This window comes from Charadrius vociferus, unplaced genomic scaffold, assembly GCF_000708025.1.
Source record: "Charadrius vociferus isolate BGI_N301 unplaced genomic scaffold, ASM70802v2 scaffold711, whole genome shotgun sequence".
Taxonomy (NCBI): domain Eukaryota; kingdom Metazoa; phylum Chordata; class Aves; order Charadriiformes; family Charadriidae; genus Charadrius; species Charadrius vociferus.
Window position 1 is genome coordinate 396,695 of NW_009646852.1, and position 16,412 is coordinate 413,106.

At 43.2% G+C, this 16,412-nt stretch overlaps 1 protein-coding gene across 1 annotated transcript in view; it reads left to right on the plus strand.

The window, feature by feature from the left end:
- The window catches only part of FBXW4 (F-box and WD repeat domain containing 4), an 89,768-nt gene that overhangs the window by 25,949 nt on the left and 47,407 nt on the right, over window positions 1-16,412 (plus strand). Inside the window, exons 2-5 of the mRNA XM_009894256.1 lie at window positions 9,309-9,404; window positions 12,196-12,381; window positions 13,524-13,656; window positions 16,156-16,250. Of these exons, the coding sequence (XP_009892558.1) occupies window positions 9,309-9,404; window positions 12,196-12,381; window positions 13,524-13,656; window positions 16,156-16,250 (510 nt within the window). The remainder of the gene's footprint in view (window positions 1-9,308; window positions 9,405-12,195; window positions 12,382-13,523; window positions 13,657-16,155; window positions 16,251-16,412) is intronic.

The following is a 16,412-nucleotide window of genomic DNA, read 5'->3' on the forward strand; positions in this document are numbered from 1 at the left end:
AGGAATAAGTGCTGCAGAATGGCTGTACGTGAGACTCTGTCTACTGTGATATATGATTTTGTCTCCTGAGGAAATGAAGTTCTGTATTTTTCATTAAGAATAAGGTGATAGTATGCTCCTTCAGTTGCAGGAGGGATCAGGTGTACAGCAGAGCAGGTGCAGTGTGTGTAAGGACCACCACTTCCCCCTGCAGAGGAATGCAGGTCTATAAACAGCTACAGAAAAGGTTTGCTAGGTCAGAGGGTTTAAGTGAAGGGAAGGCTGCTCGAGTATCATAAGCTCCCAGGGATTTCAATCCTGTTAGGTTTTCTGTGAACAGGTTTTTTTTTAGTAATTCTAGGATGTGCTTTTGTGCTGAGTCCTGTTTTCAAGTTTTCTTTAAACAACTCTAGTACTGAGTGCTGCTTTTAGCATTGGTCAGCACTGCCCTGGTCCTAGGGAGTTCAATCATAGGTAACACAGCAAGTAACATTACAAGCTGGTTATGCAGGAGCCTTGAGATATATCTGGAGGATGAATCCTTTAATTACTTTTAACTTAATGGAAGGCTCAGACAATCCTCAGTTCTTTGAAATAGCATGCCAGACCTTATGGAGAATACCTGAAAGCCAAGCACTTGTTTTCTTTGTGCGGAGATCCAGCATCTGGGGACAGTTACAGGAGTTTTGCTCCAATAGGGTAGACAGTTTTGGCAACAGATAAAAGATGAGGGCATATCACAGTACCAGGGGGTCTGGGTATCTATATGTGTCCAGAAGAACCAGCATTAGTGCACGTGCCGAGTTGTGGTACAGCTGTAAAATTTGTACTTAGCTGAAGAAGAATTTAATAGTCTCTGTGACAGCTTGAGGTTTTTAAATAGCCATGTGTCTTCCATACCACTTGTTCCTCATGCATGTCTCCAAGATCAAGAGCTATCTCCAAGATTGCTGCTCTTGCAATTGAGGGAGTAAGATTTGCAGACAGGGGTTATATTTTATTTGACTGCTGATACAAGTTGGGGAGGAGGTTGAGGTAGGCTTCTGGGCACAGAGTCCTTCCTGATAGTAATTCTAAGTAGGAACCTGATAGGTTGCTCATTGAAGGTTACATTTGAGCTAAGTAGGTATTTAAGCTAAAATATCACTGGGTAAATAGAAAGGTGATGAAGATGATGGATAGCTGGACCTTCTTGATAACTGTGCTTTCTTAGTGATATAGAGTAAATCTTGAGTTTGTCAAGTTTGGCTTTGACTCACTCAAGAGCTGAAGCTTCTATTACACATTCTGGATAACGTTGCATGAGGTGGATGCTTTTTTTTTTTCCTTTTAAGACGTTTTTTGCAATACTGTCTGCAATTGAGAAAGCAAAGGCTGAAACCATTTATGGTAAATGTACTTAATGAAGTAACATGCATGGTTCTAACATTAGATCTTGAGCTGATGGTCCCTGAGAGGTTAAAAACTAGTCTAGGGAATATTTACTGTTTAAAATAACCCCCCCCCAAAAAAGTCTCAGAATAGTTTGATCACTTCTGCTGTTAAATGGCTTTTGATAAGCCATCTGTTAATGCTTTGTAAATAGAGATAAATTTGAGCCTAGAGTGTAAGGTAGCTGTGAAACTTACCCCCTCACCCCACTTCCCCATTTTTCAAAAGGGTGATTAACTTGAAAATGACACCATTTCTTTAAAATGTTGTTTCTGTTAAGTATATCTTCAGATAATTGTAACAAGAAGATCAGAGGGAACAGGCTTTAGCTTGTATGTGAAACAACTGTTTGCGCGGTCAGCTTGCTTATAAAATGTCTTTATGCTGAAATAAGGAAGAGAGAAAATTTGTAAGAAACTGGTTGCAAAACCTTAGCTATTAGCAGCATGGAAAAGAGAAATTGTATTATACCTGAAACCACTTGATTTAATTTTTAAAATTATCTACCTCTCATCCTCACTATGTACCTTTAAAAATTGGCAGCCATGGTTATTTAGGCTTAAATAATGTTAAATTGATTTGCTGATGTTGTCCAAGGAAGATGTGGACTTAATCCCAGATATTAGCTGTTATGCTGAAAGGCATATTCACAACATTGACAATCTCTCCTATTTGCCCGTTCTGGTGGGAGCTGCGGAATTAAGCAAAGTTAAGCATTTAAGGAATTGATTCAATCATGCACTTGCAGAAGAAGAAAGAAGTTTGCTTTCAGCAATGTTTCTGTATACCTCATTCCTTAGCGGGGGAGGAAATCACTAGGTTCATGAGTGTGAATTACTGTATATTAGGGACAGCAGGGCCTGACTTGGAATGGTTCTTAAAGTACATTGTTAGTGTGAAAAATGTGCTGTTGCTTCTTTGAATGAGTAGTAAGTAAATGTTTAATAGAGTATTGTGTCACTATTATGGAAGTATAGAGTGGGTTTAGATGGATGCGACTCTTGGCACCTGCCCTACAAGTCTCTGTGTGTCAGGCTGCCACTTGTTCTGTATAGTAATGTTAATTTAAGATATAGACCTGTACTGCAACAAGACCTTGTCATGGGGACGGTAAAAAGATAGTCCCTATGCTGAAGATTTTTGCTTTACTCAGTCATAGGAGCTGCTGAAGCAAGAGTCAAGTCCTGTCTTCATGATGTAAGGTGAATGGAGCATTTTTATTCCAGATATGCATGGCAGCATATCACAGAAAAGCTAAAGCTTAAGAACACGTTCTGCAGCTAAACTGTAGCTGAGCAGTAGCCTTTGGGGTTTTTGGTGAGTATAGTCATATTACAGTTGTGTCTGGTGGCCCATTGCTGTTTTGCCAGCTGTTGTACTGGCCCAGCAAGAGCAGTCTCTGCCCTTACCAGCTTGCTGCCTAAATAGCCAGGGTAAACAAGGGCTGGGAGGGGAAGCAGAGGCAAAGAGATGTCAGCCAAGTTGCCCTCTGTGCAGCAGGTCAGTGTCAGAGCCAGGAATAGCAGAGGGTGCTTTAAGCCTTCATCCAGTGCCTGCCTGCTGGACCACCTTGGACTGGAGAAATTGGAGAGGCAAAGAGCTCGTTGTAAGGTGGCTCTTTATTTAAAGCATGGAAGAGAGGAATAAAGTTGCAGCTGGGCTAAACTTATTTCCTCTTTGTTACAAAGGAATTTTAGGGGCAAGTTAAAAGTTGCAACCTAAATAGCTTGACAGTGTGCTCTTTGTAATATATTAATAGCTGTTGTCAAAATACAGAAATATTCCACTGTGTGTTTTGTCTCTCCCTGTCTCCTGGTCTCCCTAGCCCACTAGGATCATGGTATGTTCTCCAGTTCAGAGAAACAGATTCATTAATGGATGAATTTATCATCTTTGAGTATTTAAGCACTTGTGTAAGCATTTCTGTGAGTTAATAAAAGCTGTGTTTTCTCCAGATCTTGGAAAAATATATACACCTGCAGAAGCAGGAAATGGCCAATCTATGCAAGTCAAATCCAAACGCAAACTGCAGCAATCATAGGAGACCTCTACATTCAATGCTGGAGGGGGAGGGAGTGTGAATGCCTGTAAAGCTGCTTCAGTTTCCTTCATCTTTTAAAACTTTTTTTTTTTATCAAAGTTTCATTACTTTAAGTCAGAAATGAAGTAGGCAATGAACTGGTGCAGATGATGCAAAAGGGAATACTCAGGGGAGGATATTGCAATAACGGCAAAAGCCTGGAAGAGGGCACACAGCTATTGCTTTGTGCTGGAAAAGTCAGTGGTTTTTAGAAACTCCTGTTAGACTCGTTCTTATTCTGTCTTAAACTGCTAGTTCTGGGCAGGACAGATCTGCCAGGACAGTGCCATATGTAAACTGCTTCTTATTCTGGGAATGTGAAATTGTAAGACTTCCTTCAGGCCTGCCTACCCTTTCCTTTAAATCTTCATGAATTCAAAGTGGAAAAAGAATTTCTACTAGTTCATGGCTTAAAAAAGCGTGCTGTGCTCATTGCTATTATCCCTGTAACCTACATAAGTGAACTAGCTATGGGTTATTTCACTCTATCCAAATACTACCCTGACAGTCTACTCTTTTAAATCAGAATATACATAACAACTATTGAGCAGCTGCAGGTTTTCTCAGATCTTCTCAGGGCTATGCATTTATTTTTTTTTTTTGAAGCAGCCCAGATTTCACTTCCAAAGAGCCTACATAAGTCCTTGAGAGAGGCCAAACTCTGCCTGGAGTTTCTAGGCGCATTCCCATTGCAGTCACTTGTAAGGGAGGCGGCCTCTGATGGCAGAGTGGTCTGGCTCAGTCTTCATGGTGGTCTTTTTTGGGGAAGCTTATGTGAAGATGTGCGTCTTTGCCACATGTACAGAAATTTGCCTGCATCTCTGGTTCTTATTAGAGTCTCTGGCTTCTTTGTGCAGGTAAATGAGAGCTGTGAAATGGAGCCATAAACCTGCACAGCCTGGTGACATCTAGCTGAGATAGCATAGACACACGAGAGGAGGCAAAAAACAGCGAGAGAAGAGTCTGCAGAGCTCTCTTCCATCTCAGAGTTATGTGAACCCATGTCAAATAGGAAGGGGGGGAGCATAGAAGACAGACTGAACCTGGCGGTAAGCTGAATAAGGGTCATATGCTAAAGGAATTCAGGTGGAATTTTTGTCCTGAAAGAGACGTTTTGAAAGCTGGATGACTTGTTGAGGACAGCAACAGGAGCTCTGGACATAAATAGCTTTTCGCTCTCGGCTGTCTGTTGGTGGCCCATGACTTGTAACTGCACTGAGACCCTGCCATTCAACAGGTGTGTCCCGATTACACAAATAAGTGCAGTTGGCCCCTCTGTTAGCCATCCCTGCCACAGGGCCAAGGTTGAAAGCGGGGCTGAGCCACTGTGACCTATTTGTTCCTCTGGATGACCCTTCCAGTCAGGCCTGAGGCAGGATGGTGACAGCTTTTATGCAGACAGCAGATTTTGTCCACAGAAGAGATTTGGTCTCAGCAGGTCTCTACAGACTTGCATTGCCAGATGAGCTCTTCAGCACTTAAAATGTAGCAAAATGTGAAGGACTTTGGTGGGTTAGGATGCCCCATGCAGCTGGGAAAATATACAGTATGACATGTTGGTGTTATCTTCTGTAACATGGTATGTGTTGTTGCAGGCATCATTGTTTTGGCACATGCTGAAATTGTAGACGGCCAGTAGAAATCTCCCTGGGATGCAGTAAAGCACAGAAGCTTTTGCTATTGCAGAAATACCATTTCTGGTGGCAAAGGACTTTGGCTGGGGAGGTGATCATTGAAGGCAAAAACTGTTGGAGATGAAGCTTTAGAAGAAGATGTGCTTAGTCTCTGGCTGAGTGATTCTTTCTTTTGTTGCTTTCTTTTGGGGCCCGGGCCAGAAACTGCCATGGTGTCTGAGGTCACCTGGGTCAGTGGTGCTGTGGGAGGATAGTCCCAGTCTCTTACTTCAGCAGCTGGGAAGTGGGCTCCAGAAGGAATATTACATTTCTTTTGGTAACTCTGCCAAGAAAGAGAGGAAATCCATAATTTGAGCAAAATACTTTAACTTTTTTTGTAGGGTGGGGTGATGTAGGAAGGGGGAAATGAAAAATCCTTTATAATGGGTTGCTTGGGATGGCTTTTATCCTTGAACTGTCTCTCAGGCTGTAAGAAATGTTCAGCTTCTCTTTCTTAGTGTAACAAAGTTTTTGTAAAGGGAGCTTCCATCAGGAGTGCGTGCAATCGGAAACATGCGTTAGCTCAGGTCATTTATTGCACCACATGGTTTGAGATCCTGTTAGAGTGGTTCTTTGATTAATTAATTAATAGCAAAGATAACCTTTTATGTTCTGGATCATGTAACTTTATGAGCTGTTGATAATTGTAACACCCTAACAGAGGTGGTAAAATGATGGACTCTGTGCTTTAAGAACATTTTGCTTGATTTTCACTGAGTTTTCACATTCAGTGTTCACTGGTTCCTTCATCCTGTGTTTCCTGTCATGCTTCTGGGATGTTGGGCTGTACTTCAGTTGCTTTCCGATGCAGGGCTGTGTAGGTCCTGGTAAAAATAGCAGTCCTTCCTCAGTGAGTCAGCCTTCAGCAGTCTTGAAATTCACTGTTGGGTGTCTTCTCTGAGAATGTGGATGCCAAGATCTTGATTTCACAGAGCACTTAAGCATGTACTGAATTTTAAGCATGTGGGTTAGTTTTTCACCGGATTGCATGTTAAGAAAGGTCAAGGTATTCATTGGCTGGTGGATAGTAGTCCTTCCACACCATTTTACATAGCATTTGTCTTCATAAGGTGGGTTAGCCTCCTGAGTTTTTGGACGTTCAATGCAGTTGCTGAAGTGGGAGGTACTTGGGTTAAGTCTACCACTCAGTGTGGATGTGTGATATCTGTTGATTGTCTCGGGTCATCATGGAGCGATTCTTAGTTTTGCATGTGTAGAAAGTGTGTTGATTGTGATTGAAGCAAAATGATCTTTGTATGGGAGAAAAGGATCTTTTTTTATCAAATGATTAAGTTTATATGGTGATGCCCTTTTTAACTCTAAGATTTGAGAACTGCTCTGGTGCATTGCATTGATGCTCATCACATTTTTTTGATGTGTTCTGGGAGTTGCTCTGGGGGGTGCTGTTGAGGAAGTAAATCAAATGATCAAATTGTATCTCAGCACTTGATTTCATCAGTGGGCTTGATTTAACTTCTTTTCTAGTATAGGGGATCAAATGCCTCTGACCAATAGTTGAAAATCATTGCAGTTCAATCTCTGCTACCCTGGTATTGGCAAAGGGGAGGGATGTATCAGTCCAATTTCTACATCCCCTTTCTAATAGCCTCTGTATGCTTTGTCCCCTTTCTTCACTCTATTTTGAATAAATAAAAGGTCTGGGAAATAAAAGGTGGATGTTTCTAAGTTATGTTTAAATGAGCTTAGAAGTTTAAAAGATCCAAAATTGCTATATGGAGGAGGCAGGCTGGATAAATAATGTACCTACTAACAGTGAAACAAACAAAAATACAAAACAAAACCTGCCAAAACCCTACTAGACTTTCCCCGTAAGTCCTCCACACCCAACTCTTGCCCCTTCCAGACGGGAACTGTTGATTTGCATGAAAGGAAGAGTTGTCTGTTACAGGAGTAACTGCAATACTGGACTGCTACTGTGGGCCAAGCTAGTGTGTGACTCTGTTTTGAAATTCCCCTTTCAGCAGCAGGAGGATCAAAGCCTGCCCCCCAACTAGAAAAGTGACCAGCAGTGTAAGATGGGGGCTCCTTTTTTGACCTTGGATTCACCTTTTTCAGAGCCTTGGAAATTACATCTAGTCTTAGTAGGGTTTGTGCATTGAGCTCAGGATGTCTGCTTGGGCCGGTATGCGTTGGGAGGGGGTTGTGGCATGAGTGCATTTTCCATCACTGTGCGAGCTGGTGACTTAAAATCTGTACGTGGGGAGAACTTAACTGAGGGTTGAGTGTGGGGAGGAGAAGTGTTTTGGAGTAATAAATGGAATTGGATGTAGGCGGAGAGCCTGAACTCTGTCTGGGAGAGTAATAAGCAATGAGGAGGCTGCTGGACCTGACCTGACTTTTCAGTGCTGTGCATTCCTCATCTCAGACACTATCTGGCCCCACGAGCTCCTGCAAATGCTCTCTTTAGAAAAGGAGTTCCTCTTCTTGCAGCCTAGGCAAACTCTATAGTTTTATTACTTTATTTTTTTAAAGGGTTAGGAGAAATAAAGAGCTTGTATCTTCCTAAATTTGGTTTTATTTGGTGTGGCTGTACTGATCACAAACTTATAGTTGCAAAGTTTTCTAGGGGACGAAAAGCTTTTCTGTGTGTGGTTTCTGTTTTCATTTAAAATGGGTCACGTGCCCAGGAATGCAGTCAAATTATAATGGTGACTAAGTGCCGGAAAGCATAGAAAAGGGGAGGGAAGGGTGAGCAGAAAAAAAAAAAAAAAAGGAGCCTGAGGCTATGGAAGGAAGGCTGGGAAAATGAGAATCTGGCCAGGCCCCAGAGCCAGGTTAGAGATTCTTACACCCATTAACAACCACAGGAGATGTTTATTTACAGGGAGCTAATGTTTGTTTTAAAAATGACAGAGTACCCAAAAATCCCACTTTTTGGGAAGTGGGTTGGGGGCACAGTAGGGATGGGAGGAGGGAGGTGGTTCTGATTAGGCTCCAGTCCCCATCCATCAGGGATCTTCCCTTCATCCTATGCATCTGAGAACATTGACTGTTGAGAAATGCATGAGAGGGATAGACTTTTGTAATCTAGTGAGTGGTTCACAACCCCTAGTTACAAAGGATAACTTCAAGAGTTTCTTTTTGTTTGTACTTTTCTGATCTTTTCTACCTAAGCAGCTCCACTAAGTATATTGAGTAATTAAGTTTATGATATGAGAAAGATGGGAGCTAAAGCTGCCCAACCCACCCCCCCCTCCCCCCTTTAGTCAGCCCTGGATCATGAAAGCAAAACGGATGTTGAACAGCTGCTTGAACTGGGTATGTTCGTGTAGGCTCTAAAGAGACCTTGGTGCCAGGTCTCTGTGGTACCTACCTTTTGTCACCTCTTGAGCTGTGTTGATCTTGGCTTGTCTCAGCTTGTCCCAATAACTTTGATTTGTATCCCAGCAACTGCTTATGAACTGCAGTCTCTTTTAATAACTTTGTCTAACTGTAAGTAGAGAATTTTCCAGCGATGTGGTGGAATTGCCTATCCTTTGAGCTGCTGCAAAAGACAGTCCATCTTGGGGCATGTGTGCATTGGGTGCTTATACAGATGAATAAAATTTATTTTTAGTTTGAACATATCTTGATTTCTAATTATTGTATCTGGTTATGTGATTGTCAGGCAAGTGAGGGTCTGGAGTAGTTTCTTTACTAGTCTTCTGGCTAGACATGCTCTTCTGGCTTCTAGTGTCAGTGTTCTGTTGATTAGTGTTTCGTCCATTTGTTCTTGTCTGGTGTTGTCCTTATCTTAACTGACTTTCTTTAGTCTCTATTAGAAGAGCGATGTCCTGTTTCTCTGGTTGTTCTGGTAGTTTCTTTCTTGTTTTGATTACACTTTGTCTGAACCTGTGTTGCATTCAGTACACTAGATCAAGTTTTAATCAGATTTAAGACTTGTACGCTAGTGATTGTCAGGGATGGCTTTCTTTGCTGGTAAGTACCCGCTCTACTCAGTGTTCCTGTCTTATCAACTCTGATGAGTGCCCTTGTGCTGGTATGGTTCAGGCACCATCAATGTTTGCTGGTTCATCATTTGTGGAACCAGAGTGAGAGCATACCTGTGACCAGCTGAAGTGTATTTGTTGTAGTTATAGCATCAGTCCTGGTTGTTAATCTCGTCTCTCTTCCTTTGTCTGCAGAGTGGCTGGCATTCCAGTGAAGGAAAGGGTGAAAGTATCTCAGAACTGGAGGCACGGACGCTGCCGGAGGGAGACGGTCCTGAAATGGAAATGCAAGCAAGTGGCTCCTTTGTCTTCTACTTTTTTCTGTCAGCTGCTTCAGGGCCTTGGATTTGTGTTTGTGCCCTGAAACTGGGTGTTTTCCTGCTCCGTGTGATGCACAGGGTCTTACAAGTGATGTTGCTGGCCTGTTTTGGATGTTGCTGTCTAGCTGGATGTGTGGTAACTGGAGTTGCTGTCTTACCCTAGGGATTCATTCTGAGAGTCAAGAGCTCCTCTCTTAGTAAGACCTTGAATTTGATATTGTTTTGATCTTTCAACTTCTAGTTGCATTTAGCAATCTTTACTACCGACTTCGAACTGTTACATTCCTACCTATTGCTGTATACCATTAGCAATTTCCTGTCCTGCTCTCACAATGAGCATACCTTGGTCCCAGACATGGACTGATGTGTCCCCTCAGAATTCTTGATCTCTCTCCTGTGCTTTATCCCAGCCCCTGATTTGGATGTACTAATCTAAAATGCTAATTGCCATTCTTCTACTTTATGCTTCTTCATTCTCCTACCTTGTGCTTCCCTCCTTCACTAAAAGAAAAAAAAAAAGCATATTTGATATTAATAAGATGAGATTGTTGTTAAATTCTTGCTTGCAAAGGTGTACTCAGCTTTCAAAGCAAAGCATAAGATAGGTCTTTTGTCTGAACAGCACATCTAAATTTTCAACCTTCACATCATCAGACAGAAGGAGAAATGAGAGACTATGGTTTGTTAGCTGCTGAAGAACAGGGACTTGCTATTGAGATTTCATGCCTTTTTGTGCTGTGTAGATTGAAGTGGTGGATAATGTGCCACTGCTTGTCAAAAGTCCTGGGAACAGCTGTAATGAGCAGAGTGGGTTTTGGTGCAGGTTGTATACCTGCCTTTGAAGTGCTTGCAACCATCTGTGAAGACAGGCTCTGTGGATGTTAGAGATCATTACTAAACCAGCTTCCCAAGTAAAAAGGCAAGGACTGATTTAATGAGGCCACCATCTAAACTGCATCCTCTAATTTTCATTTATCCTGCTTCAAATTTGTTAGTTCTCCTTATGAAAAAGCCATAGAAAAAGGTAAAAAGCTAAACTGCAGCAGGAGGAGAGCCACAGAAACTGGCTGTAGTCTAGGTAAGCTGGATATTCACTTGCTTTTAGAGGGCTGCGTAGGAGTGGAGGAAGGAAAGGGAAATCAAAGCCCGCCTAAAACCAAAGCTGCTGCTCCAAAGATGCCTCTTATTTTTTCCATGCATATGATCAAGTCCCAAATGACCATTATAACCTATGCTCAACTCCTTTGCCTGTGTAACTAAAACCCTGTTATTGGGGGTGAATGCAGGCAGGAAGGAACCTTCTACCTAAGAAGCAATCTTGTTCTCTTGCTTGTTTCTGGTTCCTCATTGTGATGTTATGAGTGTGGCTGTGCGTAATGGCTCTGCTGACACAGAAAATTATGACCTTTGAGGATGAATGATCTACAAAAAAGAGGGAGACAAGTTTTTGTGAGAAGCCCCCTGCTTTAAAAACTGTTCCTGAATAGTTTGAAAACTGAAAGGCTGCGCTATGGAAAGGCTCTGGTTTTGCTCAGTGTTTGTGTGGGTATTGGTGCACTCAGCAATGACTGCAGAGTGGAGACAATTTCGTGCTTCCATGCCCCATAGGATATGAGCCCCATGTCTCTTTGTATCTGGCCTTGCTGTATCCAGAAGGCCTATTTGTTGATTCTCTGGTCGCTACACAAAAGCAAGATCTCGAGCAAGAGCTTGCCGCTTAAGTGTGCGTTGTAGCCTGTTCTGGTTTTCTGTATTTTGGGTTTATTTCAATAACAAACTTTTTGTGATGACAGACGTGATTCAGATGTTCCTTGAGCATCACCTTCTCTTGGTCCCCCAGGAAGGGAAGCATATTTTCTATTTGTAACTTCAGTCTTCAGAATACTTTGGAACAACTCCTTTAGCAGTCCACTGCTCTTGGCCTGGAACCTGCTGCGGTTCCATAGACAGCATGGGGCAGAAAGGGTGTATGGGCTCTTCTGAAAGACGGGCAACAGAAATCAAGAGGTTGGTTGCTCTGCAGTTGCTTTTGGCTCAGCAGTGGAAGAGGCGTGAATGTAGAAAAATACCTCGTCTGCATGATGATCACAAAAGTTCTTGGATAGCCTCAGGCTTACCCTGCTGCTTTACATATCAGCATACAGAGAATGCAGGAGGTGGAGGTCTTTCTGTAGGAAGACCTGTGTTATTTGATATGACCTGCTCCCATGCCCAGATGCACGTGAAACAATGGCAGCTTTGTGGTCTCTGCTGAGCATCAGCAAATACTGTGCAGGATCAAGACTGACTGACTGCACCAAGAGCCTCATATTGAAGGCTCTGTTAGAAATGCTTGGCACAGCTCACAAATGCTGATAGTCCAGTTTCTTAAAAAGTATAGGGCTCGTGAAGAGGGTTCAGGGAGCCTTAAGTATTTCCTATCTAAACTCACTAGGCTCTTGGCCATCTTCTCTTTCAGAGATTCCATGCTTCCTTTTCCTCAGCTCTTTGTTAGAAAAATGCTAGCAATGTGATCTGCTTTGTACACTGCTGGAGAAGCTTCACTTCTTAGCTTTGCTACTATATTAAGCCCTGCTTTTGCATGTGGCCAGAAGCTCCAACTTCACAGTTTTCTTGAGTGGGAATTTGCTATTGTTGATATGTTCACATATGCAATCTTTTTTTTTTCTTTTTTTTTTTTTTTTCCTGTTTGGGTGTGAGGTTTTTTGTTTTGTTTTCTTCTCCCTACCCCTGCACTCCCCCAACCTGCTATCTGTTTGCAGTTTGATGCCCTGGATGGAGCTGGACGGCGAGTATCTCTACCTATCTCAAGCCGAGAACATCCAGGCCTACCCGCTCTGTCCAGACGGTACGGGTTTGCAGCGTCACCCTCAAGCTATCTTCTCTGGCCACCAGGAGGATGTATGTCGCTTTGTTCTTGTCAACTCCCACATCGTCAGTGGAGGGGGGTAAGTTGGGTGAATGGAGGAGCTCAAGGAGTGTGGTAAAGGTGGAAAGGTTTTGTGTAACTCCGACCCGGTGCAGAGGGGTCAGTTTTGCTACATGCTATCCTTATGCTTGTCCATGTTCAACTGCTGCTGCTTCCTCTTATGATTTGATTCTGTCCTGAAAAAGCCTCTATTACAGCAGTGGAGGAGCTGAGTCTCGTGCCGTTGACCTTATAAAGCGTCCTTTTCTCTTTTGAACTTGTGTAGATGTGCACAGGATTGTTGAATCAGGATTGACTGATGTAAAATTTTCATTTATTTCCCTGTTAAGGCCCGGATAGCTAGACTGTGTTCTAATATTCAGAACTGCTGGTTAACTGGAACCGCAGTGGTGCATAAAGCTTTCTGGAGACAAGTATATGTTTATTAGACCTACTGATATAATTGTGGAGAGGGGGAAAACTGCCAAGCATTCCAGCACACGCACACTTCTCCAATTAATTTTGCATTTGACTGGCCTTTTTCAATTACAGCAAATGACAGAACTGTTATTTATAAAGTTTTAGCTATTAATATACAGAGCACTTGAGCACACAATTGGGAGATGTGAGCATGGCTGTCTGCCCTGGCTGTCTTGTGACTCTCCCTGGTGAACTGTAGCCCAAAATTCAGGTGAAAATGAAGACATGCATCTAAAATTCCAGTAACTGTATTGGTTGAAAAAAGTCTAAATGTCTTTGTAGTTAATTCAAAGCACGATACCCTGCACGGCTGCTCTGAAATGAGTGAAAAGCTGAGGCTTGGACATGGGTGAGAATGACCTCTCACTTGTTCCCTTACTCCAACCATTCAGCATCCACACAGGATTCTGGCAAGCTCAAAGCAGCAGTAGGAGGAGGAATGGCTGCTCTGCTAATTTCTGCAGCTTAACACAAATTGGAGGGGGAAAGATAGCTGGGAAGATTTTCATGTGTGGCAGACCAGGCTTTTACTGGCCAGATGTGGCCAGAACAGGTGATATGTAAGGAGTGGAGGGTTAATAACACTGCATGAATTTCAGCTCCCATGAGAGATCTGTCCTGATCTTTTTGTGGCACTCCTAAGCACTAATGGAAGGTGCATGCAGCTGATACAGACTCCCTGTATGGCGATTTGTTTTTCAGAGATGGAAATATTGTCCTTCACAAGATCCATGGCTCCTACAGCATCAAGTTCTCAGCGCATGAACAGGAGGTGAACTGTGTGGACTTCCAAGGTGGCCTGATTGTCAGCGGCTCCCGGGACAGAACAGCAAAGGTGAGCAGTAAAGTTCCAGCAGCTGCAGGTGCTGCTGCAGAAGTGACCTCAGAGGTCTTATGTCATGAGTATTTAAGTGTCAGCACAACAGTTGTGAGCCCTGTCTTACGTGTCTGCAGGAGAAGTGCTGGCTATCTTGGCGTAGGCTTATGTCTCTGAAAAGATGCTTGCTGTGCCAAGCTTTTAAGAAAGAGATTTGGCAGTACTTTATGACATCAGCTGCTGGTTTAAACCAGGAAGTGCAGAAGGTGGCTGCTGAGGTACAGTGAAAGATGTGAAACGCTGTAGTGGAGATCCCTGCCAGTTAGTCTGAAATTTGCCATAGGTATCTCAAGCACATCCTTGCTTTGTGATGCAGTGCTGCTTTACATGTTGTGCTTTCCCTGTTGTGTATTCAATATCTTTAAGGGATAGTATGATGTCTCTTCCAGATTTGTGGGGTTGTGGTTTATTTATTTGTGGGTTTTGGTGTTCATTTTTTAAAATTTTATTTATCTATTTTCATTTTTTATGGTTCTTTGTTCACAAACCAGGAGTGAAGTTAGACTATGAATACTGTTAGCTCCTATTTTTCTCTTCCAGGTGGCATCACTAAATCCTGTCACATAATTTTTGGCTATTTCTGTTTGAGGCAGGACATTGTTGATTTTTGTCCTTCTGGATCTGGTTGGCAGTGCAGTGTTTGTGCATGGACCTGGAGAGTTGCTCTCCTGAGCTGTAATGAGCTCTGTTTTAGTAGTTTAGGAAACTCCACGTACGTGTTTCACCCTTGTCCTGCTGGCATGATGCAGTACCTGTAGCATCTTCACAACCACTTGTTTCATTGTTGGAAGTGGTTGCTGTACGTTGAAAACTTTGGCTGTTGCTCAGGGTAGGCTGATGGATACTCTTGGTCCCTGGTACATATCATAGAACATTAATGGAGTTAAGGGAAAAACTTGGATTCCTGTTTTGCAAGAGGGCAAGTTGGGGCAAAGAAAGACTTAAATGTCTCTTTCAAGGTTTTATAGGAAGTGTGTGGTAATGCTGAGCAGCATGACCCTATCTGTTCTTGTTGGTCCCTCTGTATGGGTGTACTCCTGGGTAAAATCACTCCCAAGTAGAGCAGTGTTCAGATGCAAAGGGTACTGTTGGGGATGCTGCTTGCCTCCTGGGTGCTGCTTTGTCTCACACTTAAGCAGGGCTGCTCCTCTCTCTTCTGTGGAGCCTCTTTGCTGGGAGAGTGCCTTCTTGCTGCTTCCCTGGCAGCCGGGGGACAGAACTCCCCGACCTTGAGAACAAATTCCCGAAGGCCACAGGGGAATTTAGGGCTGTTTTTCTTGGAGCTGGTGTGAGATCTTGCTAACCCAGTGCTCCCCACAGCATAGGCTCTATGGATGTTCATCTCTTAATTTTTATCATCTCTTTTGTAGGCTGTCTTGTTTGCATGAATGAGACTCTTGGAGGGTGGAAGGGAATCCTACCAGCCTTTTAAAGGGGCTCTAAGTGTCTAAGCTATTGAGGGCTCTGCTGAGTGTTGATTAGGACTAAGCCCTGAAGAGCTGCTAATGTACATTCCTCTGTGATAGGCACCAGATAGTGTGCTCTGAGCAATATTTTTAACCTGTAGGAGATAGGGATGCCTTAAAAGAGTTAAGCTTTTCTGCTGCTTTTGCTGACACTAGGTGCTAAATTCCCCGCTGACAAGAATAGCCTGCAATCCTGGGCATTATCAACAAACAAACAAATAGGGCACTCCCAGCTTTGAAGTGAAACATTGGGGGTCGGTTACAGAGAACTGAGGGGCTCGAGTCCTGTGGGCCAAGAATGAAGGCCAGGTGGAGAAAAGAAGGGCCACAAGCAAAAGCCCCAGCAAGAGTCTGTGGAGCATTATTAGGACCCAGAAACAGAGGGGGTTGTGTGGTGAACTGATGGAAAGGGATGTGTGTGTATGCATAGATGGGGAAGGGAAGAGATTCTCTCAAGTTGTTGGTGAGCAAGGGTGGCCTGTTTGAAAATAACCTGGGGTACACTTAAGAAACTTGGTCAAAAGGGGGTGGGTTTATAAAAAAACCCTATTGTACAGGATAGTGAACAATTAATTTTATAGATAATATGAACGGAAATTTTTCAGAGATGGTGCAAAGTCTTCCCATGCTGTTCAAGAGAACAGCAGAGACTTGAACAAGTACCACTTCTTGTTTATTTAACTACAGAAGATGAGAAGTCTGTGTTGAGTGCTGCCCTAGAGAGCATGTGGTGATGGGGGTGCTCCCTCTGTTATCACTGGGATGGAAGGTCATACTCATAAGCTGAATCTTTGCGTAATTTTAAATGCTTGCTTCTGCCAGTGATTGGAGGCTTTGCTCCTCAAAAATAAGTGATGGGATTTCGGGGAGAGGATCTTGGGGAAGGTGAGCATGGCAGTTTTGGCAGCTCTTCCGGCACAACATTAGCAGTGTGCATCCTACCTTCTGCACCTTCTGGGCGATGTGGCATAACATGCATCTCTCTCTTTAGGTTTGGTCCCTGTCCACGGGCAGAGTTGGGCAGTGTCTACATACAGTGCAGACAGAGGATCGAGTGTGGTCCATTGCTATCAGCCCATTATTAAGGTAACTGAGATCTCTTTATTCCCAATTTCCAACAGAGAGAAGTAAAGGAGTTGGATAGGCTGTGTGTCCACAAATCTCTGAGGCACCAGTGTGATGCTTCAGGGACTTGATTTGGGTGGAGGCTGATCAGGTGCTTGTGCCTGCAGCAGCAGCTCAGGGAAG